The following is a 24,672-nucleotide window of genomic DNA, read 5'->3' on the forward strand; positions in this document are numbered from 1 at the left end:
CCAGCACTGACCCTTGTGGAACACCACTTATCATTTCTTCCCATTTTGAGTATTTGTCTCTAATTACTACCCTCATTTTTCTCCCAGTCAGGAAATCTTTCATCCATTCTAATAAATTACCTACAATGCCACCTATTGATTCTAATTTTCCTCAACAGGTGTAAATGTTACCAAGGAAAGTTATAATTTTTTTTTCTTGGGCCTTTCTGTCTAGTAACATGCTGATGGTGATAAGTTAACTCACTTCACCTGATATATATGATTCAAATTAAGGAAAATTAAAATTTTAAGCTCAGTAATGATGAAATATTTTTATTTTTTGAACATTATTTCAGGTTCTTGACTGTGAGTAAGGCAAAGTTTCTTGGTGATAAAGATGGATCGAAGAGAGGCACCAGCAATGCTTCATAACCTTGAATAAATAGAAAAAATATAGCTGATTACAGTATATTTCTGATTAACAAAAGATGTACTGAAAACTAATTACAAATAAACTGAAATATCACCAATAATTACCATTTATAAAATATCATTTTAATCATTTAAGCAGAAAACAATTATCTCTTCTGACACATTTCACTATTAATATAAGTATGTCAAATGTATAAACAAAGTTAAATACATAAAACACAAAATTAACATACAGTACCTTGTTCATATAAGTACATGAGTCTATCCAATAATACTACACTCTCTACTACTGGTGCTAACATCAGACGGATGGAATAGAATACCACAACCTAAATAACAAAATAAATGTTAAAATGGATACAAATGTTTGAGATTATTTTATATATAACTCTAAAAATAATGTTTCACCACATGTTTTATTAAAATTATACACATTCTTTTGACAATAAATCACACAACAGAATACAAGAACATACTCTAAAAAAAGAGTGAATCACAGCCATTATCAGATTTAACACCACACTCCTTCCAAGACTACAACCAATCATTAAATGAAGCAGAATACCACACCTCCCTCTCCAACTTTAAGATAACTGCTCCAGGCACAGGCAATATACACTATGACATTATACATTCCCTACATAACCACATCAATGACATCTCTCTACCAACCCTGTCATACACTTTCTCCAAGTCCATGAAAAACCTAAAAGTCATCCTTACCCTTTGGCAAAGACTTCTCATGTCTGTCTGTCTTACTGCAAAATCTTGATCATTACACCCTCTTCCTCTCCTAATCCCAGCAGACTGGAAGTGAGCATTAAGGGAGCGAGACTGGAGGAAGTGGATAGTTTTAGATACTTGGGTGTGAATGTGGCAGGAAAGGGAGGAGTGCTGGTAGAGGTAGAATGTAGATTGAGAGAAGCAAGTAAATGCCTTGGAGGATTAGAAAGTATAATGATAAATAGACATTTGGGAATGGGTGCTGAGAGGAGATTGTATGAAGGAGTGATTGTGCCAACAGCACTGTATGGGGAAGAAGCATGGAACATAAGAGGAAGAGAGGAGGAGTTTGAATGTGTCTGAGATGAGGTGCCTGAGAAGTATGATACAGGTTACTAGGCTGGATAGAGTGAGAAATGAGGAGGTGAGGAGGAGAATGGGGGTGAAAAGGGAGTTGGGAGATAGGGTTGATGAAAGAGTACTGGGATGGTTTGGACATAGAAAGAATGAGTGAAGAGAGATTAGTAAAAGAGGTGTGGAAGGCAGAGATGGAAGGAGTGAACATGAGGGGGCAACTGAGGATTAGATGGATGGATGGGGTAAAATGGGCATTGGAAAAGAGGGGAATGTCTGTTGAGGAAGGATGGGAAAGAACAGAAGAACAGAAGATAGGGGTGAATGGCAAGTGGTTGTGTATGGATGATGCTGTGATGCATGAGGGGGTGTGGGTGGGGATGAGAGAGTATGAGAATAAATAGACCAAGCCTGATGTGATTTCTCCCCGTCTTCTCCATTTCTGAATGAGGGGACAGAGAGCATGGGGAGGTGGGGGGTTGCCAATTTAATGAAGCGGCTTTGCTGTAGTTGTGCTGTGTTTCGCAACACTGCTTTTGACCCAGAGCAGTGGGTGGGATGCAGGGAGGACCCGTCATCCATGAGGAGCCAAGAAAAGAGGGAAGGAGGGGAAGGAGGGGGTGGATGGGGGTGAATTATGTGGGGATGGAATGGGTGGGAGTGGTTTTTATGGCTTTGTTTTTTGGCTACCTCCCTTGTAAGGGGGAAAGAGCCTTTGGTATATGTATGTACCTCAAAGTAAATTTTTGTGGAAACTGGATCATATTAGTACTGTTCTAAGAGGCAACTGGATCATATTAGTACTGTTCTAAGAGGCAAACAACTTGAATGGATGAAAGATTTTTTTGAAAAGAAGACACATGAGGACTGTTGTAAAGGATAAGATGGCAAGATGGAGAACAGTAACAAGTGGAGTTCCAGATGATTTAGTGCTTACACCAATAATGCTTCTTATCAATATCAATGACATGATGGAAGGTACAACTATGCTAAAATGTTTGCTGATGATGCAAAAATCATGAGAAGAGTGAAAAACAAGGAATGTAGTCCAAAAAGATCAAGACACTATTTTTGCATAGAACTTAGAATGGGATATGAAGTTTAAGACCAAGAAATGCAAAATATTGGAAAGACCACCTTTAAAATATTCCCTGTGAAATGAACCCATTACAAAAAAAGAGGAGAAAAAAATTGGGAGTCCTGATAAAAGATAACTATCACTTGACAGACATATCAGCAGGATTGTGGGAGAGATGTATGGATTGCTGCAAGAGATTAAAGTGACTTTTCAATATATAGATGAAGACATGATGAAAAAACTCATTGAAACCCTGATCTGTCTAAATTGGAGAGAAGATGGTACCCAGCAAGCATTGCTCTTTTCCTGTACACTACAATTAGGTAAATACACGCGCACACACAAAATTGGGTGATGTAATCTTTGTAATGAAACTTCCATCTTTACTTAACTACACCAAGTGCATCTTTCCCCTAATAAGGTAGGTAGCCAGTCAAACCACACACCCACTTCCATGGCTTCCTGGTGCAGTGTTTTGGGGTCCCATGCCATCTTTATCAAGTCATCTAAAATCACTCACCTGCATCCACCTATCCAGCATTTCTTTCACACGTTCATTGTCAAGGTCTTCATCCATAAATGTCACATCAGGTAGACGTGCTATGGCTGTTTGAGCATACCTATAAGAATGATAAAAATATATGTTGAGGGCTCTTGCATAGAATTGTGTACTATAATTTTCATGTGATGTTCTATGGGGAGGATTTTGGTTTGTGTGTGCAGGTTTCTATTGGGGTGGTTTTAGTGCAGCTAATCATTATTCTCAGTGCTTTATTTTGTATAATTTGTAAGATGTTAATGTTTGTCTTGCTAATTCTTGGGAGCCATGCTGTGGAAGCTTACCTGAGTGTGGTCCTCAAGAACTATGTAGTCTGTGATTAGTTTCCTTCTTATGTTCAAAACCCATGCTTGTGACTGATTTTAGTATGTTTATTTTATTTTCTATTTTCACCATTGGATCTTTGATGTGTGGACCAAAGGTCATGTATCAAAAGTGAGGCTTAGATTTTTTTTTTTTCAATGAAGGGGTTTGGGCCATTAGGTTTTATTATTAGACATTTTTTTTTAATCCTGGTTGTCTGGAGTGAGTAATACTGCTGATAATTTTTTGGGGAAGACCTAAATTTAATTATTTCAAAGCCACTGTTCTAGTTTCACTTCATTCTAATCTCTCATCCAACTAGTCCTCTTCTTGCCATTCAGCATTTTCCTCAGTGCATTCCTCAGTTTTGTCTCCATTAATTTCAAAGTCTCACATTCATAAATCACTGATTGCAGACTTTACATATCAGGCATAGAGTAAAGAGCCTCTCGTGATCTTTTTATATTTACTAAACATTTTCTCCCCTGTGGTAGGAGGTAAAGAATATTAACACAGTCTTCCCACTTGAGTCATAAAAGGCAACAAAAATGGGATGGGGATAAGACTAGGCATCTTCCTCTCTATAGCCCCAAAGGGGGCATTCCTAAAAGAGGTAAAGGCCAAACAGGGTCTGGAAGGAATCTTCAAACCAGAACCCTAATGTTTGGGTCTTCTAATGTGTGTGGGAGTGGGACAGATGAGAGTAAGATGGAAGAGATAGGCAGTATCTTTGTGAGAAGAAAGATGGATGTGTTGGCATTGAGTGAAACTAAGTTGAAAAGGAGGGGCAAGTTTGAGTTTGGGAGTGTGGTGGGGAGGGTGTCAGGAGTGAAGATAGGACAAGGAAGAGAAGGGGTGGCTACATTAGTAAATGAAGAGATAGGTAAGCATGTGGTGGAGTGAAAGATGTCTTCAAGGTTAATGTAAATGAAGGTGAAACTGGGAAGGGAGATGTGGGTCTTTGTAAGTGCATATGGGCCTGATAGTGAGAAGAGTGTAGTGGAAAGGGAGGCTTTTTGGATTTATTCAAATGAATGCATAGAAGGTTTAGGGAGAAATATCAATGTAGTGGTACTGGGAGATATGAATGCTAGGGTAGGAGAAGAACTTGATGATAGCTAACACAGTGTTTGGGAAAAAAGTCAAGTATAAGTACACATGAGAGAGGGTGGTGGATGGAAGGATGGTAGATAGTGCTTTAATGGACTATATAGTGATACCCAAGAGAAGAGTTGGAAGAGTTTCTATATAGTGATACCCAAGAGAAGAGTTGGAAGAGTTTTCGATGTACATATTCTTAGGGGAGAGAGTGAGGGGAATATCACATAATTTTTTGGTGAAAGCTAAGTTGAGAGTGGAGGATAGAGAAAAGAGTAAACTGCTTAAATGAGAAAGAAAATGAGTACAAGAAGCTGAGAGAAGAGTGGAAGTGAAGGATAGAGTAGAACTAGGAGTGGAGGAGGACTGGGGATGGTTCAAGGAGGAAACCACAAGTGTGCAAAGATGGTATGTGGAACAAGGAGGATGGGAGGAAATAGAAGGAAGGGTAGCAAGTGGTGGGGTGATGAAGCAAAGAAGGTTGTTGAAAAGAAGAAATGACCATTCACAGATTGGTTGCAAAGAAAAGAGAAGTAAAGCATAAGATAAAGGAGGCAAAAAGGAGAGCATATGTGAAATGGGGATGAGTATGACAGAAAAATTTGGAAGTAATAGAAAAATGTTTTAAAAGGAAATTAAGGGAGGAAGGGGAGGTGAATCAAGTAGAGAAGAAAAAGTAAAAGGTGCACATGGAGAGATGATAATGGAAGAGATGTAAGAGGAAGATGGGCATAGTATTTTAGGGAGTTGCTAAATGTGAAGAAGGATAAGGAGGGAAAGGTAGTTGCAGTGGGAGGCGCTAAGAAAATGACAATGATGAATGGGGACAATGGGAGAGAAATAAGTAAAGATGAGGTGAAAAGTTGTTAAAATGATGAGCACAGGTAAGGTACCTGGGTTAGATGAGTGTCATATGGAGTGTCTAAAAAAGGGAGGTACAGTGATGATGGACTGGCTGGTGAGGTTGTTTAATATTTGTCTAAAAGAGGATAAAGTGCCAGAGGACTGGAGGAGTGCCTGCATATTTCTCCTTTACAAGGGGTGTGAGTGTGGTAGTTTCAGAGGGATCAGTTTGTTGAGTGTAGTTGGTAAGGCTTATGGGAGGATTTTAACTGAGAGGATTAGGTGAGGAACAGTGTGGGTTTAGGAAAGGTAGAGGTTGTGTTGATCAGATTTTTGTGGTAAGGAAGATATGTGAGAAAGCTTTAGGAAAAGGTAAGATGTTTTTTGGGCCTTTATGGGTTTGAGGAAGCCTGAGATGAGGTGCCTGAGACATATGATAGGGGTTACTAGGCTGGATAGAGTGAGAAATGAGGAAGTGAGGAGGAGAACTGGGGTGGAAAGGGAGTTGGGAGATAGAGTTAATGAAAGAGTATTGGGATGGTTTGGACACATGGAAAGAATGAGTGAAGAAAAACTAGTAAAAGAGGTGTGGAAGGCAGAGGTGGAAGGAGTGAGGGGTTGACCTATGATGAGATGGATGGATAGGGTAAAATGGGCATTGGGAAAGAGGGGAACGTCTGTTGAGGAAAGATGGGAGAGGACAGAAGAGAGGAGCAATGGGGGTTGAGGGATTATGTATGAGATATAAATTGACACAGCCTGAAGGGATTTCTCCATCTTCTCTTTTTCTGCATGAGGGGACGGAGAGGAGGGGTCACCAATTTAATGAAGCAGTCTTGCTGTGGACTGCTGTGTCTTGCAGCACTAGTTCTGACCCAGGGCAGTGGACAAGATACAGGGATGACCCATCATCGTGGAGGTGCCAAGACAAGGAGGGAAGAGGGTAGAGGGGAGTGGATTATGTAGAGGATAGAATGGGTGGGAGTGGTTTCTATGCCTTTGTTTTTTTGGCTACCTCCCTTGTAAAGGGGAAAAGCCTTTGGTATGTATGTATGTTATGGATTTGGAAAGACTTATGACAGGGTAGACAGGAAGGCATTGTGGGAGGTATTACATATATATGGGATAGGAGGAAAGCTATTAAGTGCAGTCAAGAGTTTATGAGAGTAGTAGAGCATGTGTTAGAATTAGAAATGGAGAGAGTGAGTAGTTTGAGGTAAAGGTGGGACTTTGCCAAGGATGCGTTATGTCGTCATGGTTGTTCAATGTGTACGTGGATGGGGTGGTGCGAAAGGTAAATGCAAGGGTAATGGGCTGGGGATTGGAGATGGTTAGAGAAAATAGAGAAAAATGGGAGATAAGCAGTTGCTGTTGTTTGCTGATGACACTGTGCCCATAGCAGGATCAGAGAAGGGATTAAGGAAGTTAGTAATGGAGTTTGGGAAGGTGTGTGAAAGAAGGAAGTTGAAGATAAATGTGGGTAAAGGTGATGAGATGTACAAGGGGGGAGGAGGGGAGCAAATTGGAAGTGAATATTAATGGAGAGAGACTGGAGGAAGTGGATAGCTTTAGATACTTGGGGGCGAATGTGGCGGGAAAGGGAGTGGAGGTGGAGGTACAATGTAGACTGAAAGAAACAAGTAAATGCCTTAAGGGATTAAAATGTGTAATGAGAAATAGACTATTGTGAATGGATGCTAAGAGATTGTATTTTACCCAGTTGTATTATACAGAAAGAGATGCTCATAGTGACCCATCTTTGTATCTTTCAGTATCTAGTTTGTTCTTAAATTCTTGTATAGTTTTTGCACACACTGTTGCCTCATCCAGTTTGTTCCAGATATCTACCACTCTGTGTGGGAAACTATTCTTTTTCAGATCTCTTCTATAACTATCCTTTTTTGAGTTTCTTTTCATGTCCTCTTGTTTTTCTTTTATCCCACTTTAATAAATCACCTCTGTCGAGGACTTCCATCCCTTTCATAATTCTGTAAATGGTCAGTAGATCTTCTCTTTCTCTTCTTTGTTCCAGGGTTGAAGGGGTGATTGTGCTGACAGCATTGTATAGGGCAGAAGCATAGAACATAAAGAGTTTAAATGTGTCTGAAAATTATGGTTGGGATTACTAGGTTGGACAGAGTGAGAAACGCGGTGAGGAGAGCAGGGGTGAAAAAGGAGTTGGGAGATAGGGCTGATGAAAGAGTATTGGGATGATTTGGACACATAGGAAAGAATGAATGATGAAAGATTAGTAAAAGAAGTGTGGAAGGTAGAGGTAGATGGAGTGAACATGATGGGTTGACCAAATACAAGATGGATGGATGGGGGTAAAAGGGGCATTGGTAAAGAGGGGGATGTCTGTTGAGGAAGGGAGAAGATAGAAGATAGGGGTGAGTGGAGAATGGTTGTATATGGATGATGCTGTGATGCATGGAAGGGAGTAGGTGGGGGATAGCAGGGTTAAGGAGGATGTGTGAATAATATTTTGATGTAGCCTGAAGGGATTTCTCCTTGTCTTCTCTATTTATGCATGAGGGGGCAGAGAAGGGGGGATACTTATCAAATTAAGCGGCCCTTCTATGAATGTGCCATGTCTTTCTACATTGCTTCTGACCCAGGGCAGTGGGTGAGATGCAGAGATGACCTGTCATCCAGGAGGAGCCAAGAAGAGAGGGGGGGGGGGGTGAATAGGCATGGAGTGTGTAGGGATGATATGGGTGAGAGTGGATTTATGCCTTTTGACTTTGGCTACTCCCTTGTAAGGGTGGAAAAAGCCCTTGGTATATGTATGTATATAGTAAATATTTTCTAACCAACTGTGATATGCCTTCATATTTCTTTATTATTTTAGTTTCAGCATCTGATCCAAATAAATGCTTTAATATTTGAGTTGAACATTAGTTTAACTCTTCATCTTTAAACCTATTTTGAGATTTTCCTTCTTCTATTTACTCAGGATACCTTCTGCAAGAATAATGTCATTTGCAAATCTAAAGAGATTAAATATTTTCCATGGATGCACATTTTATGAATGAGAAAAATATCTGCAGTGGTGGTGACTGATACATGATCCAACAGTAGTACTACATGTACAAAATTACTATTGAGTAAAATGTTAAATACAAAGGTTGTCTCTAGAGGAAGATGTCGAATATGGAAGTAAAATTTTAATGAAAATATACAATATCCAATTAATCATTTATATCACAGGCATAGAAATATAAAAATAGAAGTGCAAACTACGAGATTAGTTCAGTATGAAATGGGATGAAAATACATATACCAATGGCTTTTCCCCCCTTACAAGGGAGGTAGCCAAAGTCAAAGGCATAAATCCACTCCCACCCATTTAAACCCCACGTACTCCACTCCAATTCACCACCCCTCCCTCTCTCTTTTCTTGGCTCCTCCTGGATGACAGGTCATCCCTACATCTTGCCCATTGCCCTGGGTCAGAAGCAATGTAGCAAGACACAACACATCCACAATTAATGACCCCCTGTCCCCTCATGCATAAAAAGAGAAGACAAGGAGAAATCCCTTCAGAGTGCATCAAAATATCATTCACACATACTCCCTCAACCTCCCCAATCCCCCACCAACTCCTTTTCATGTATCACAGCGTCATCCATACACAACTATTCTCCACTCACCCCTATCTTCTGTCTTCTCCCTTAACAGACATTCTCCTATTTTCCAATGCCCCTTTTACCCCATTCATCCATCTCATCCTTGGATGAAAATAATAAAATAAATGAATAAACAAATAGTAATAAAAACAAAGGCCTATAACATACCTTGGAAAAGGCAATGTGTGTGCATGAGACACAGAGCGAAGGCCAGCATGTTTGTGATGAGGGTAATGGTCCATTAGGATATGCTCTAAAACTGCACGGTAACAGTGCACCTGCAAAGAATACACCTTTTCTTTCTTTTTCTTTTAAAGTCGAGAGCATAAACAAACTGCCAAAATCAAGGGCCTAATGGAAGCTCTATATCAGGTATTCTAAAATTCTCTGTGGTTTTAGTCCCCAAACAGACTGTCCAATACATAACTCATCAACATGCAGTCAAAATCATTATCAGTCCTATAACATTTAATACCTCCATCTTTTACTCTGGCTAATACTAGAAAAGAATATATCAAAGGTTTGTTGTAATGGAAAAGGTCAAACTCACCTTGAGGTTATCAGCACCACATTTTAATCTCATGGTGTAACTGTCAATGGAATGACAGGATGACTCTAGGGCTTCATAGGTGAAGTAGTGGTCCGGTATGGAGGATACAGTGACACTCATTGGATACCCATGGATGCTGTCTCTGCAATTAAGCTGTCTTAACCTGATATTGGATGCTCTACTATAAACAAAATGATGGCATCACAGCCCATATGAAGTGCCATTAATCATTCAAGGAAGATATACTGTGTTGTACCATAAGCAAGGTCACTCCCCCATACAGTCTTCTCTTTGTGCTGATCCCCAGATACCTATTTCTCATGATACTTTTTATTCCTCCCATATTAACTCGCTTCCCTTCCTCTATAATTCACCTCCATCTCCACTTCTCCATTTCTTGCCACATATAACTCCAAATACTTCAAGCTCTCCATTTCCTCCAGCCTTTCACACTTTAAAATCACCTCCAACCCACTGCCACCATCACCCCTTACAAATCTCATCACCTTACTTTTCCCCGCATCCACTTTCAGTTTTCTCCTTTCACATACCTTCCCAAACTCCACCACAACTGCTTCAGTCTACTTTCCAACTCTGCTACAAACAGTGTCAGCTACAAGAATGGGCTACCCTCCCACTTCCCTCCTCTCATTTACTAGCTCCAAACCCATACCTAGCACCCTTGTGTTTACCTCCCTCACAACCCCATCCATATATACAGTGAACAACCATGGTGATGTTGAACAACCCTGGCATAGTGCCACTTCCACCTCAAACCACTCATTCTCTCCATTCTTCACCATTGCATGTGAAAATTTCTGACCACACATAACAGACTTATCCCTATCCTATACATCTGCAATACATTCCATATCACTCTTCTATCAACTATGTCATATGCCTTCTCCAAATTCATAAAAGCCCAAAAAGACATTCTAACCCTTTGCCAAAAACTTTTCACATATTTATTTCACTACAAAAAACTTGATCTGCACATCCTCTTCCTTTCCTAAACCCATATTGCTCTTCCTCAATGATTCCCTCTGTCCCCCTCCTTAGCCTCTTAATCAACATCCATACACTTTACTCACTACACTTAACAGAATAATCCCTCTAAAATTACAGCAGTAACTTTATTTTTTTTTATATATAGTGAAACTGTACATGTACCTCTCTATTTCACTGGAACACTTCCCTCTCTAAGGTATACATTGAACAATCTCATTAGCCATTCCATTATAACTATTCCTTCCTTTTTCATTCCATGTGACAACAATCTAACCTAGATGCTTTACCAGCTTTCATTTCTTTCAATGCTCTTTGTATCTCCTTTTTTCCTATAGCTCTCTCATTCTTTTCCATCAGTCATTTTCCAGCATCTCCTACTGCCACAACCAAGCTCTCCCTATCCTCCTCCACATCCAATAAATTCCCAATATACTCTACCCTAGATTTAAAGGACAAAAAGGAGGAATATTTGTCCAATAAATATAACAAATTCAACATATGCTGTACCTTGCTGCACTGCTTCTGACCCAGGCATTGGGCAGGGATAGCCCTTCATCCACAAGGAGCTAATATAGAAGGGAAGTGGGATGGGTGGGGGTGGGTGCATTGTCATATCTTTGTGTGAACAGAGTACCAAATGTAGTGAGGTATGTTTTGAATGTCTGGTGAGACCACCAGCATGATTCAACTAGAAGGAGTAGGAGTGATATTCTGAATGATTTGAATGTGTGAAAGGGCTCAAATGACATGCCCATGCATATATATAAACAAGGATCAACGGGTGCTGAGTAGTAGAGTAGAGAATGCAAGAGAGTACATATGTAATTCACTGATAATTGGACATGAACCTCTCCTTTACTCATGACTTTATGGGTCCTTCTTCAGTCCCTCATTTGAACCATGGTGTACATCTCCTCATCAAGATTTCACAACAACATGGAAATCCTTCCTTCAGCCCAGCAGCTGACTAAAAACAACTGTCTTCTCTTCAAGACTTCATGGCAACATGGAAGTCCTCTCAGCCCTATAGCTGACTAAAGATGTATATATCTTCTTCAAGACTTCACAACAACATGGAAGTCCTTCTTTCAGCCCCATAGCCGACTAAAGGTGTACGTTTCCTCTTCAAGACTTCAGGACAAAGTGGAAATCCTTCCTTCAAGCACACAGCTGATTAAAGACATACATCTCATCTTCAAGAGAATGTGGAAGTCCTACAACCCTGCAGCTGACTAAAATTGTATGTCTCACCTCCAAGATTTCACAACAATGTGGAGGTCCTTCTTCAACTTAACTGAACAAAGGTGTATGTGTCCTCTTCAAGACATCATGACTACATAGAGGTCTTTCTCCAAATTGACTGAAGAGAATCAATTGATTCTAAAATAAGTGAGTGTGCCCCTCTGTTGGTCTTTGACAATCAGTGTAGTGAATGTTCAGTTGAAGTGTTGTTCCCTCCGTTCCTTAGGTAATGTTTCTTGAAATATTAAAATAGGTCTAAGAGCATTAATATAATTCTAATGCATAAATAAGGTTTTATAATAAAATTATTGTAAATGAAAAATGTTCAGTATATTTCTCCTCTCTGATTTGAAAAGAACCTGTTTTGTTTTGTTTTGTCACAACATTCTTGTTCATCTAGGGAAACTTTACCACCGTAATTAAGCCCTAAGAGTGTTGTATTCACCTAGTTGTATTTTACGGGACGAGAGCTATGCTTGTAGTGACCCATTTTCATATCTCTCCACATCCAGTTTGCTCATAAAATCATGTATAGTTCTGGCATTCACTGTTTCTCTGTTCAGTTTGTTCCAGACATTGATCACTCTATGTGGGAAACTATTTTTTTTTCAGGTCTCTTCTGTAACTGTCTTTCTTTAGTTTCTTTTCGTGTCCTCTTATTTCTCTTCTGTCCCACTATAATAAGTCGTCTCTGTCGAGAACTTCCATCCGTTTCATAATTCTGAAAATGTGATATGCATGCCCTGAGTACACCACCCTTGTGAAGGGGAAGAAGCCTTTTAGTATATAGATAGGCCTTATTTTAAAGATGGATGGTGACTTGAATACCATTTGCAAGTGTGGTTCTTGTTTGTCCTGGGAAGGATTTCTCTGTAGGACTGATGTCTGGAAGAGTTCAGTAGAGTAGAAGGTTTGGTGTTGGTCTTAGAGTATTTGTTTTGTGACCTGAGTGTGTATGTGTTTTTCTATGAATGTGTTGCATGGTGTAGGTGCAGGATGCTGCCAGTGTTTTTTTTTTCACTCAGTTTTACCATTGTTATGTGATGAGATGGATGAGCAGGGTTGAGCGTTTTGCAAAGAACTGTGCCTATAATTTTTTTAAGTGCTGTTCTGGAAGGAAAATTTTGGTTTCTGGTTTTAATGCATCTGAGGGGAAGATTGAGAATGATATGGATGGATGGGATGATGGAGGGCTTTGAGTGAAAGGGGAATGTCTGTTAAGTAGGGAAGGGTGAAGGCAAGAGGTGTGAGTGATAAAAGGTTTTGAATGAATTATAAATTGATGCCACCCAAAGGGATTTCTCCTAGTCTTCTCTAATTTCACATGAAAGGATGAGGGAGGGTCGCTGTGTAAATGGAGTAGCTGGCCCTGCTGTGTATATGCTGTGTTTTGTTGCATTGCTTATGATCTGGGTTGTGGACAAAGATGATCCTTTGTCCACGAGGAGCTAAGATGAAAAAGAAACAAATGGGTGAGAGATGAGCATGGGATGGGTAGGAGTGGGTGCATGCCTTGGTTGGCTACAACTCTTGTAAAGGGGAAGAATCCTTTGGTATATAGATAGACAGAGGTATCATTCTTAGAGATTTATTCTATATAGTTTGTAGGATATCTATTTTTTTTTTCTAATTGTAAGGACCCATGCTAGGGAGGCATAGTTGAGCATGGTTCCTATGAAGTGTTTGTAAACTTGATGACAATCTCTTGCTCCTGATAAAAACCTGTGCTATGAAGAAGTAAAAATTTTCATCATACATTCTTGTCAGTGACTCAAAATACAAAACTTGTAAATACTTACCCATCTCCTGAGGTGTTCATCTTCATGTAGCAGCAGCCCACAGAGATGAGTGCACAACATTCATATGACCGTACAAATAGACGAATCATCGTAGGTGCAAGATCTCCGCATGTATGTAACCCAAGCAACCCAAAGCTCGTAAGTTTGGAATTTCTTTCTTTATTTATTTCTGGTTCTGGTTCTCTTTGGGTTTGGTGTGAAGTCATGGTCTGATTATTTGTTATTCTTCTTTGTTCCAATTCAGATGTTTGCACTTGTTTCAGCTCTTGCTCTGAGGTCTCGAATTTTTTTTCTGTGTGATGTTGAGCTGGCGAACTGTAAGCCTCCTGTAGAACCTTGGTGGAGATAAGAAACAACATTGGTGAAGAGGACACATTGATAAACTAAAAGACCTTTCCCACCTTTTCCAGGAAAAAAAGGTCTTCTCCCATCTCCTTGTGGATGAAAGTCATCCACAGTAAAGTACAATAGTTGATATGAAGCCCAGCAGGGCTTCTTCAGAAATAATACAGTGGAGAAACATCTGACTCCTTATATAGCCCGAGCTTGCGGGGAGAAACAAACATAAAACTGGTGTAAACTCAATCTGCACAAATTGTGTTTACACCAGTTTTATGTTTGTTTCTCTGCGCAAGCTCGGGCTATATAAGGAGTCAGATATTTCTCCACTGTTATTTCTGAAGAAGCCCTGCTGGGTGAAACATTAAATACATTGGATCCCATACTCTGCATTTGGCCTCTCTCCTACAGTGCTGTTGCATTCGTTGCTGCTTTTAATCATAAATTACACTCATAGCCATCAAATGCAATACGTGACTCTTGGTTTCACCTCACATACAACTACACTGGCTGCTTGTAATTTCTCAATTTTGTGACATTTTCAGCTGATTTTGCTTACCTTTATACTGATTTATGACTTCTAAGAAAGATGCAAGTGACAAAATGAGGTGGGTAGGTATGGGAAAGGAACATTCTCATCTTTTTCACTCCTGTCATGCACATCCTTTTTCACTCTTTCCTGCTTAAACTATATAAAGATTGCACTTCACTTTCCGTGAAATATTGCCAATTCATCCCTAGGTTGTCACCTTAGTCTGCACATTCTTTTCCAACTCTTAGCTGGATTGATTTTTAGGAGAGTTTAGTGAAGTATAAAAACTGATGGTCTATTTTGGAGTGCCTCCAACAACATTCTTTTATTCCTCCATATTGCTCTCAAGACACTCCTGTTAAATCAATATTACATGACTTCTGCTGGTCTAGCAGATTGATTATTGTGGTATGGTTCTAATAACAAGGGTGCTGGAAATTCAAAGATGAATCTGTACTATGGTGCAGGAATTGGTGACCTATCTGAAGGCATTGATATATCTTAAAAAAGTGAGGACCTACCTGAAGAAGGTGATTGGTGTCCATGTCTGGATGCAGGGTGAGAGTAACATGCCTTGGAGGGTGAGGGAGGGCTTGAGGAGGAATAATATGTGACCCTGCAGACTTGGAAAGACCCTTCCCACGCATACATGCTTCCAGTTGAGCATCAAATTTTCTGCAATATAGCAAGTACTGTATTAGTAACTCATTTTCAAATATACAGATGGCTATACTATCCAAAATAAATATATATACACCAACTACTCACGTTTTGTTTGGCGAACTCCCATACCCTCTTATGCCTTGACTTCTTGGGGGGGGAAAAAAAAGAAAAAAAAAAAAAAAAAGTGGGGATCCTTACTTCCTTCACTCCACCTCACATGTGAATACCATGACAATATTCTTCATTTTTGCTCCCCTGCCCCCCCTACCACCACAGGGAAATAAGAGAAGGAAAAACAGACACAGAAAAGGTAAAGAATAGGTTCAAAGGGAAAACATAATGAAAGGTCAGCAGTAGTAAAAAACCATCTCATCATTCCTTTATATATACGTGCATACACCAATGGTTTTTTCCCTTACACGGGAGGTAGCCAAAATCAAAAGGTATAATTTCACTCACACCCATTTCATCCCCACATACTCCACTCCTATTCACCATCCCTCCTTCCCTCTTTTTTCAGCTCCTCCTGGATGACGGGTCATCCCTACACTTCACCCACTGTCCTGGGTCAGAAGCAATGCAGCAAGACACAGCACATCCACAGCAATGGCACTTCATTTAATCAGTGACTCCTCCCCCTTTCCAGCCACTCATGCAGAAAAAGAGAAGACGGGAAGGAATCCCTTCAGACTGCATCAAAATGTCATTCCAAAGGACTTTAGTTGAGTTGTCATAATTGATGAATGCAGAATAATTTCTATGTAGATGCAGATGGGCCCTGGGCATCTGCTTCTTTTCTTACTCATCCCTCTGCTTCTCTTTGCATTCTCTCTCGGTAGTCTCTTTTGTCTCTTCTTTATTGACTCTTGAGTTGCTCTCTGCCTTGTCTTTTATAGGCTGGGAATGGGTGCTTACATGCCTGAGATGCCAAAACATATCCAAACTAGGTAGTCTAAATGCCTCCAACCAATGGGAAAGTAGAACAAGCTTTCACACAAAATTATGTGATGTTTCCCTGAGCTTGGCATCACAATAGAATGTATAGAAATGCAACCCCAACAGATGGGTATTGCTCAATGTTAAACATTTTAAGAAATACAATTTATGAAATACGAATTATAACATACATTACACATCATATTTATGCAAGGCATGCCTTACAATTACAAACAGGAGACTTTATTCACACAAGGGTGTGATACAGCATAACCACAGGATTCTATTCATGCTAAGGATGTGACACCATGCAATAAAAGTTGGGTTAACCCAGTTTTGGCTGTTGGACCCTGCTGTAGAGGTGCTGTGTTTTGCTGCATTGCCTCTCACCCAAGCAAGTGTGGCAGGAGATAAGGATGATCTTTCATCCATGAGGAGCTAAGATGGGAGGAACAATAAATGGGTTTGTTGTATGGGTGTGTGGGTGTATACTTTGACTCAGCTAAAGTCCTTTTCCCTTGGCAAGGTAGTGGCCAATTCAAAGCAAACACCCAACCTTTATCCACCCCACATCTATCTGAAACCCTTTTATTGTCCGTTCTATCATAGCTTCTTGTGGATGAAGTGTCATCCCAGCAGCCCCACCTTGCTCAGTTCAGAGGCAATGCAGCAAAACACAGCACCTCCACAGTAGGGGCCAACAGCTGAAGCTGGTTTAACCTACTAATCTATTACATGATGACCATTCCTTTTTTCTACTCTCTAATTTATGGAATATACAAGAAGAAATCCCTTCAGGCTGCACCAGTTTCTCATCCACTCTCAACTCACCCATCTCTTGCCCTCTCCCTTCCCAACTCAATGGACATTCCTCTTCCTCCCAATGTCCCATCCACCTTATTCTTGGTCATCTCAAGTTTACTCCATCCATATTTTTTTGTTAGTCTTTCTTCACCCATTCTTTCTAGATGTCCAAACCATCCCAGTATTGTATGATCAACCTTCTCTGCCAGCTCTCTTTCCACCCCTGCTCTCTGCCTTATCTCCATTTATCATTCTATCCATCCAGATAACTCTCGCTACACTTATTCAATACTCCATCACAAACATGGCAGGTTTTTCTTTTCTGCGTCTTTTAAATTTAAAGTCTGCTCCATACAATGTCATGGATACAATCATCCATTTTCATCCATTTGTATAGTCTTCTCTTTCTGTTCATCCCCAGATATCTATTTCTCATGACACTTTCCATATCCCCAAGACAATTACTTTTTTCCTAACTATAATTCATGTCCACCCCCAATCCTCCATTCCCTGCTACATGTGACCCTAAATACTTGAAGCTCTCTACTTCCTCCATCTTCTCTCCTTTTAAACTTACTGCCAGGTTCTTCCTTTGTATATCTTATCACCTTAGCTTTTGCCCACATTTACTGAGTGTTCCCCTCTTACACATATACCCAAACTCCACCATTAACTGATTCAGTCTCTCCTTCCTGTCCAACTACAAGTGCAGTGTCATCTTCAAACAATAACTGTTTCACATCCCAATTCCTCCTCTTATCAGCTCCAAACCCTTGCCCATCATCACCACATTTACCTTCTGCATCACTCCATCCATGTATGTATTAAACAATCATGGTGACATTACCCACCCAGTGCATACATTCATACTTCATCCATCCATCTAGTATCAGTCTTAATATAATCTATATGTTATGCTATAATAATACATACATATACCAAAGGCTCTTTTCCCCCTTATAAGGGAGGTAGCCAAAAAACAAAGGCATAAAAACCACTCCTATACTCCACTCCCCTCCACATACTTCCCTCCCACTTATCTTGGCACCTCGTGGATGACGGCTCATCCCTGCATCTTGTCCACTGCCCTGGGTCAGAAGCAGTGTTGCAAGACACATATTATTTTGTCTGTGATAGAGGAGGACTCTGTTCACAGAGAAATGATGACACTTTTATTATACTGTGACTGTCCCTCCGTTATGCTGTCACCAAACTCCTTGTTACTGTCCTGTACCATTTCTCTGAATATTCATTTCCTTTTTTCACCTACCCTGTGGTGGGGGATAGAATGCTGCCACCAAGTATTCCCACTTGAATCGTAAGAGGTGAGAAAAACGGGACAGGGATTAGGACTAGGCATCCTTCTCCCTGTAGCCCCACAGGGGACATTCCTAAAAATATTAAAGGCATAAGAGGGTCTAGGCTATAATAATGAAGTATCTAAAATAGTCTGTCAAGTACAATGGCATTTGAACCTACCTTGCACCAAGTGTAAACTGCTCCTGGGCATCAAGGCACAATACTCTTGTGCCAAGCCCATAAGCTAACAGCCGAGAAAGATGACCTTGGCCTGATCCAACATCCACTAGCACCTATGAATATCCACACCACAAAAATATTTATTTTTCTATTCACCATTATTGTTATCACCATTTTATTATTCATATCATCATTTAAATAAATTTATTTTATAGTTTCATCTTGCAACTGCTGGTCATTATCATTGCAATCATTATCATATAATTTATTAATTAATCATCCATTATTTCTGACCCCTGTGGAACACCACTTCTAACTTTTATCCAGGGAGAGAGGGTGACCATTTAAGGCAACTTGTTGAACTCTATTTGTTAGCTATTCTTTAATGCAGTTTAGTATTGGCCCATTAATACCATGTGACTTAAGTTTTAAAATAAGTCTGTTATGAGGGACAGTGTCAAAAGCTTTAACTCCAGATTGATGACATCTACTGGGTCCCCATACTCTATGGACAGTGATGTCTTCTAAAGATTTTTAAAATGTTTGCAGACATGACCTATTTTTTCTAAATCCATGTTGGGAATCATGTAATAAATTAGGTTGCTCCAAAAATGTAACCATGTTTTTCTTTAAAAGAGATTAAAAAACTCTACATACAACTGATGTTAGACTTAAGGTGTGTAATTTTTAAATATAGGTGTTACATTTACTCTCTTCCAATCCTCTAGGACCACACCATCACAAATCAAGTGTCAAATATTATTTTAAATGGTAATGCTACTTTTACACTGCACTCTTTAATAATCTTTAGATAAATTTAATCTTGCTCTGGTGATTTTTCTTCTTTAACTGATCTAATATCTTGCAAATCATATCAACAGACAATTCAGGAATTTCCACTGTTTAATTTGTAATAAGAGGTGCTGCTGGTATAGTAATTATGTTTTCTGTACTGAATACAGAAGTCATATAACAGTTCAGCCATCTCTGTATCATCACTTTAGTGTTTCCACTATTTGTAAATAGTGGACCAATCTTAGAATGATTATTGGATTTTCTGGAGAAATATGAGAAAAAAAAAATAGGGTCTTCTTTACTTGCTAATGCAGTATTCCTTTTGGCTTGTTTAAGGGTTCTATTTAAATTATCTCTCATGTCTCTTTATGTATTCAAATGGCCTGGAGACATGTTTTGCTTATGTTCTGGATAGGCTTGCTCTTTAGCAGTAATTTTTTTCTCTTATTTTATTATTTAACCACTTTGGTTGACATTTATGTGCTGATCATCTTTATTCCTAAAATCTTGCACTTAAAAATGTTCTATCTTTCATTTGAATTATGTGCATAATCAGTCAAAAGAGTCCCAGTCAATATTTTTAATTTTTCCCTTGACAATGTAAATTTGCTCTTTTAAAGTTTGGTACATTTTGGTTGCTATTTTTCAATGTACAATTGGTAATAATATAAAATCTACGTCAAAAACATTTCCAGCTTTTGTGGACTGTCACATTGTATCAAATATGGCAAAGGAAACATGCACTGGAAATGAAGTGTTTATTCTTGACATTTTATCTATTGACTTTCTCAAAGGAATGAGCATACTGGATCATGCAGAGTTTATATACACGCTTGGTGGCTCAAGGGGGTATACAAGTGTAGAATGCTGTGTTCTGATTGGCCCACTGAGACAGCCAATCGTGAAGTGCTATACCCGCTGAGGATTTAGCCCAAGTCTTCCAGCCTATTGATGTTGAGATGAACAATGAAGTCTGCAGCTTCTATGGATTTCCTGGTCTTATCCATACCTTTGTGTAATACCTCAGTGAGTATAGCACTTCACGATTGGCTGTCTCAACAGGCCAATCAGAACACAGCATTCTATGCTCATATACCCCCTTGAGCCACCAAGCGTGTATATAAACTTTGCACGATCTAGTATGTTCATTCCTTTGAGAAAGTCAACAGACGGAATGTCAGGAATAAACGCTTCACTTCCATTCCATGTTTCCTTTGCCGTGTTTATGCAACTTGTTCACATGGATTTTCATTGTATCAAATAATTGTCTAAAACTGTATTTAAGAATTCTGAACTTTCTCCATTTCCTATCAGTGAGCCCCAGTCAATTAATAGAAAATTAAAATCTCCTAGAATAATGCACTGGTCATTTTATGCAATCTGCGAGATAAAATTGATCATTTCTAATTCTTCAAGACCATTTTGTCTGGGCAGTCTGTAAGTCAAACCAAGGGAATTTTTTTTTGTCTAATTTGTACAAGTTATATCGATATCTACAGATTCTGATTCATCTTCCTAAACTTCAATTTCAGTGGCACTTAAAAGTGTTTTTAATATAAAGAAGTACTCCTCTACCTTGTTTGTTTAATCTTTGTGATAGATATTTTATCCGTTAATATTGTCTATCTATATACCAAAAGCTTTTTTTTCCCCTTACAAGGATGGTAGCTAAATCAGAGGCACATATCTATTCCCACCCATTTCACTCCTCTCTACCACCCTTTCCACCCCTCCCATCTCAGCTCATTATGGATGATGGGTCATCCCTGCATCTTCCAACTGCCCTGCATCAAACACAATGCAGCAAGACACAGTACATCCACAGTAAGGCTGCTTTACTTAACTGATAATCCCTCCTCTCCGTCCCCTGATGCAGAAAAAGAGAAGATGGGAAGAAATCCCTTTGGGCTGTGTCAAAATATCATTCACACATAAGCACCCCTACCCCCATCCCTCCCTTCCTTGCATAACAGTATCATCCATACCCAGTCTTTCTTCACTCATCCCTCTCTCCTGCCTTTTCCCTTCCATGCTCAACAGAAATTCCCCTCATGCTCAATGCCCCCTTTACCCCATCCATCCATCTCATCCTCAGCTGTCCCCTCAAGTTCATTCCCTCCACCTCTGCCTTCCACACCTTTTACTAATCTTTCATCACTCATTCTTTCCATGTGTCCAACCCATCCCAATAATCTTTCATCAGCCCTATATGCCATCTCCTTTTCCACTACCACTCTCCTCCTCACATTCTTATTTCTCACTCTATCCAACCTAATAACCCCTACCATACTTTCAGACATTTCATCTCAATCACATTTAAACATTTCCTCTCTGCCTCTCTTAAATTTCAAGTATGCCTCACTCAATTCTGTCAGCAGAATCACCCCTTCATACAATCTTCTCTTTGCATCCATTCCCAGTTGCCTATTTCTCATAAAAAAAAATTAATCACCCCAAGGCATTTACTTGCTTCTCTCAATCTACAATTTATCTCCACCTCCATTCCTCCCTTTCCTGCCACATGCAAGTCCAAATACCTATAGCTATCCACTTCCTCCAGCCCCTATCCTTTTAGAATTACTTCTAACTCACTGCCATCCTCTACCCTTGTACAGCTCATTGCCTTGCTTTTACTTACATTTACATTCAACTTTCTCCTATCACAAACCTTTCCAAATTCTATCACTAACTCCCTTAATCCCTCCTATGACTCTGGTAACAATTGGCTCACCTCCCACTTTTCTCCATTTTCCTTAACCATCTCCAGTCCCCTGCCCATTGCCCTCGCCTTTACCTCCAACACCACCCCATTCATGTACACACTGAACAGCCACAGTGACATAACACAACCATGATGCAGTCCCACTTTCACCTCATACCCCTCGCTCTCTCCATTTTCCATTTAATCACAGGCTTTACTACTCTTGTAAAAACTCTTGACTGCCCTTAACAGCTTTCCCCTAATCCCATGTATCTGGAAAACCTCCCACAATGCCTTCCTGTCCACCTTATCATAAGCCTTTTCCAAATCCATAAAGGCCCTTTGGCTACTCCTTTGTAAGGGGGAAAAAGCCCTTGATATATGTATGTATGTATAAAGGCCCAAAAAAACACCCTTACCTTTTCCCAAAGCTTTTTCACATATCTGCCTTACCACAAAAATCTGGAGGACTGATATTTTTCATGTCAACGATGCATAAAATTACAGTGTTGTGAAGTGAGTGTGACATGCTTTATTATATATTTGAATAAGTGGGAGTCAGGCTGCCTGTAATTTCAGAATGATCTAAATTTTTTGAGATCCAGGGTTACACCCCCAATTAGTCCAGATCCTTGAAGTTTTACTATGCTTTAATGTGGTCCCCCTACTTATAAAAAGGTATGTGTGTATATGTATGACAAGGGAAACCACAGCATGAAAAAACAAAAGAAACACAGTACCGTATCAGTGGCATGGCTGACCATTGCAGCAACAGTGGCAAGGCGTGCTGCTTCGTGCTGTTTCTTGGGCTTGACATGACGTCGGAAGGCATGGTGGAGATGAGCATGCTGTCCTGCAGCTATGTAATGGAAAAATATACATGCATCCATTCATACATACAACTGGGATAAATTTTCCAAAGAGGAAACAAAGATGGAAGATAAATGGAATATATTTAAAGAAAAGTACAAGGAAGGAATTGATAAATATGTACCAAAGAAAGAAGCAAAAAGAGATTTATATAAAGTGTTGGTATAACAAAAGGTGCAGTGAGGCTAAAGACAAAAGAGACAAAGCCTGGAAAAGATAAGGAAAAAAAAAAAAAAAAAAAAAAAAATCCAAATGGCAAACATATGTAAAACTTTGTAACGAATATGTGAATATATGCAGGAAAGAAAAAAGAAACTACAAAAAAGATATTATAGACAAATGCAAGGATCAACCTAACCTCTTTTACAGACATATAAATGATAAATTAAAAGACAAGCACGAAATAGTAAAACTGCGTGGAGATAAAGAATATATAGATGACATAGAAATGGCTGAAGTTATGATCAGACATTTCAGGTCTGTTTTTACAATTGAGAGCTCACAAATTTAGGAAGATAAACAATGAGAAAGATCCCCTAAAATGAAAGAAATAAAGGTAACACAGAAAGAAATAAGAGACCAAATAAAAAACCTTGATGTTAGGAAATCACATGGACCAGATGGAATTGCAAATTGGATACTGAAAGAGTGTATAGATAAACTAACGGACAAATTATACAAGACAATAGATTTCTCACTCAAAGAAGGAAAGGTACCGCAAGATTGGAAAAATGCAAACATCATACCAATATATAAAAGAGGAAACAAAGAAAATCCTACAAACTTCAGACAGTAGCTAAAAAATGCGAAAAGGTTATCAGGAACAAATGGATCAAAAACTTGGAAGAGAATAAAATATTAAACCCTAAACAATTTGGCTTTAGAAGTGGAAGATCGTGCACCACAAACTTAATATGTTTTTACGTAAGATTAATAGAAATAATACAAGAAAGAGATGGCTGGGCAGATTGCGCTTTCTTGGACTTGCAGAAGGCTTTTGACAAAGTACCACATAAAAAGCTAATAAGAAAAATTGAAATAAATGGAGGAATACAAGGTAAGCTACTCTGGAACAAAGAAGGGAAAGAGAAGACCTACTATCTATAGAATTATGAAAGGAATGGAAATCTTAGATAAGAATGATTTATTGAAATGGGACAATGGAAAACAAGAGGACATGAAAAGAAACTTTAAAAAAAAAAAAAAAAAAAAAAAAAAAAAAAAAAAAAAAAAAAAAAAAAACTTCCCACACAGAGTGATAGATATTTGGAACAAATTAGACAAAGAAGCAGTGTGTGCAAACAGTATTCAAGATTTTAAGAAAAAACTTGATGCTGAGAGATACAAAGACGGGTCACCATGAGCATAGCTCCCTTCCCATATGATACAACTATGTAAATACAAAATTGGAACTGGCCCTAGTTGTGTTTACACAAACGGGAAGGAGAAGTGTACTACAAGTGACCAAAAATGTAACTGTCTTTGTGTCTTTTTTTTTTCTTGGCCAGTTACTCAAAAAAATGAAAAAAAAAAAAAAAAAAAAAAAAAAAAAAAAAAAAAAAAAAAAAAAACAGAAATCCAAGGGATAAAGAACCAACAAAGAGATGCCTTGACATAAGTAGGGTGGAATCGCCTCTGGGGGGTAATCCCAAAAAGGACATGCCTAAATGAAACCCTGAAACCACCAAAAGTTTGGATTTTTTCTGGTTTTGATAGAGTGGAATTATGTATAGAGGGAGAGAATTGGAAAGAGAACCCAGGTTTAAAAATGTAATGAGAAATAGGGAAATCAATGACTTGTTAGATGAAATAATCAAACTCAAAAGGAGGGCCAATGAAGAGAATAACAGGGAGGTAGATGATTTGAAAAGGGAAATAAATAGGATAAAGGGAGAAAATGAAAGATTGAAAAAATGAAGATATGAATAGAAATGAGGCATTAACCCATTAAACTCC

At 39.1% G+C, this 24,672-nt stretch overlaps 1 protein-coding gene across 12 annotated transcripts in view; it reads right to left on the reverse strand.

Annotated features, from left to right (window-relative positions):
• Window positions 1–292: 292 nt before the first annotated feature.
• LOC143032462 (methyltransferase-like protein 25B) overlaps window positions 293–24,672 on the reverse strand; it is a 35,027-nt gene continuing 10,647 nt past the window's right edge. For 11 of the 12 annotated variants that reach the window (XM_076197285.1, XM_076197292.1, XM_076197290.1 and 8 more), the window contains exons 6-14: window positions 22,587–22,705; window positions 18,351–18,463; window positions 14,990–15,143; window positions 13,598–13,932; window positions 9,549–9,690; window positions 9,167–9,276; window positions 3,087–3,186; window positions 650–740; window positions 293–412 (exon numbers count right to left, since the gene is read on the reverse strand). In XM_076197285.1, the coding sequence (XP_076053400.1) occupies window positions 327–412; window positions 650–740; window positions 3,087–3,186; window positions 9,167–9,276; window positions 9,549–9,690; window positions 13,598–13,932; window positions 14,990–15,143; window positions 18,351–18,463; window positions 22,587–22,705 (1,250 nt within the window). In that variant the 3' untranslated portion in view covers window positions 293–326. The remainder of the gene's footprint in view (window positions 413–649; window positions 741–3,086; window positions 3,187–9,166; window positions 9,277–9,548; window positions 9,691–13,597; window positions 13,933–14,989; window positions 15,144–18,350; window positions 18,464–22,586; window positions 22,706–24,672) is intronic. The other variant, XM_076197294.1, reaches the window with a different exon arrangement.

This window comes from Oratosquilla oratoria, chromosome 13 (assembly GCF_046742065.1).
Source record: "Oratosquilla oratoria isolate Oo_2021 chromosome 13, ASM4674206v1, whole genome shotgun sequence".
Lineage (NCBI taxonomy): Eukaryota > Metazoa > Arthropoda > Malacostraca > Stomatopoda > Squillidae > Oratosquilla > Oratosquilla oratoria.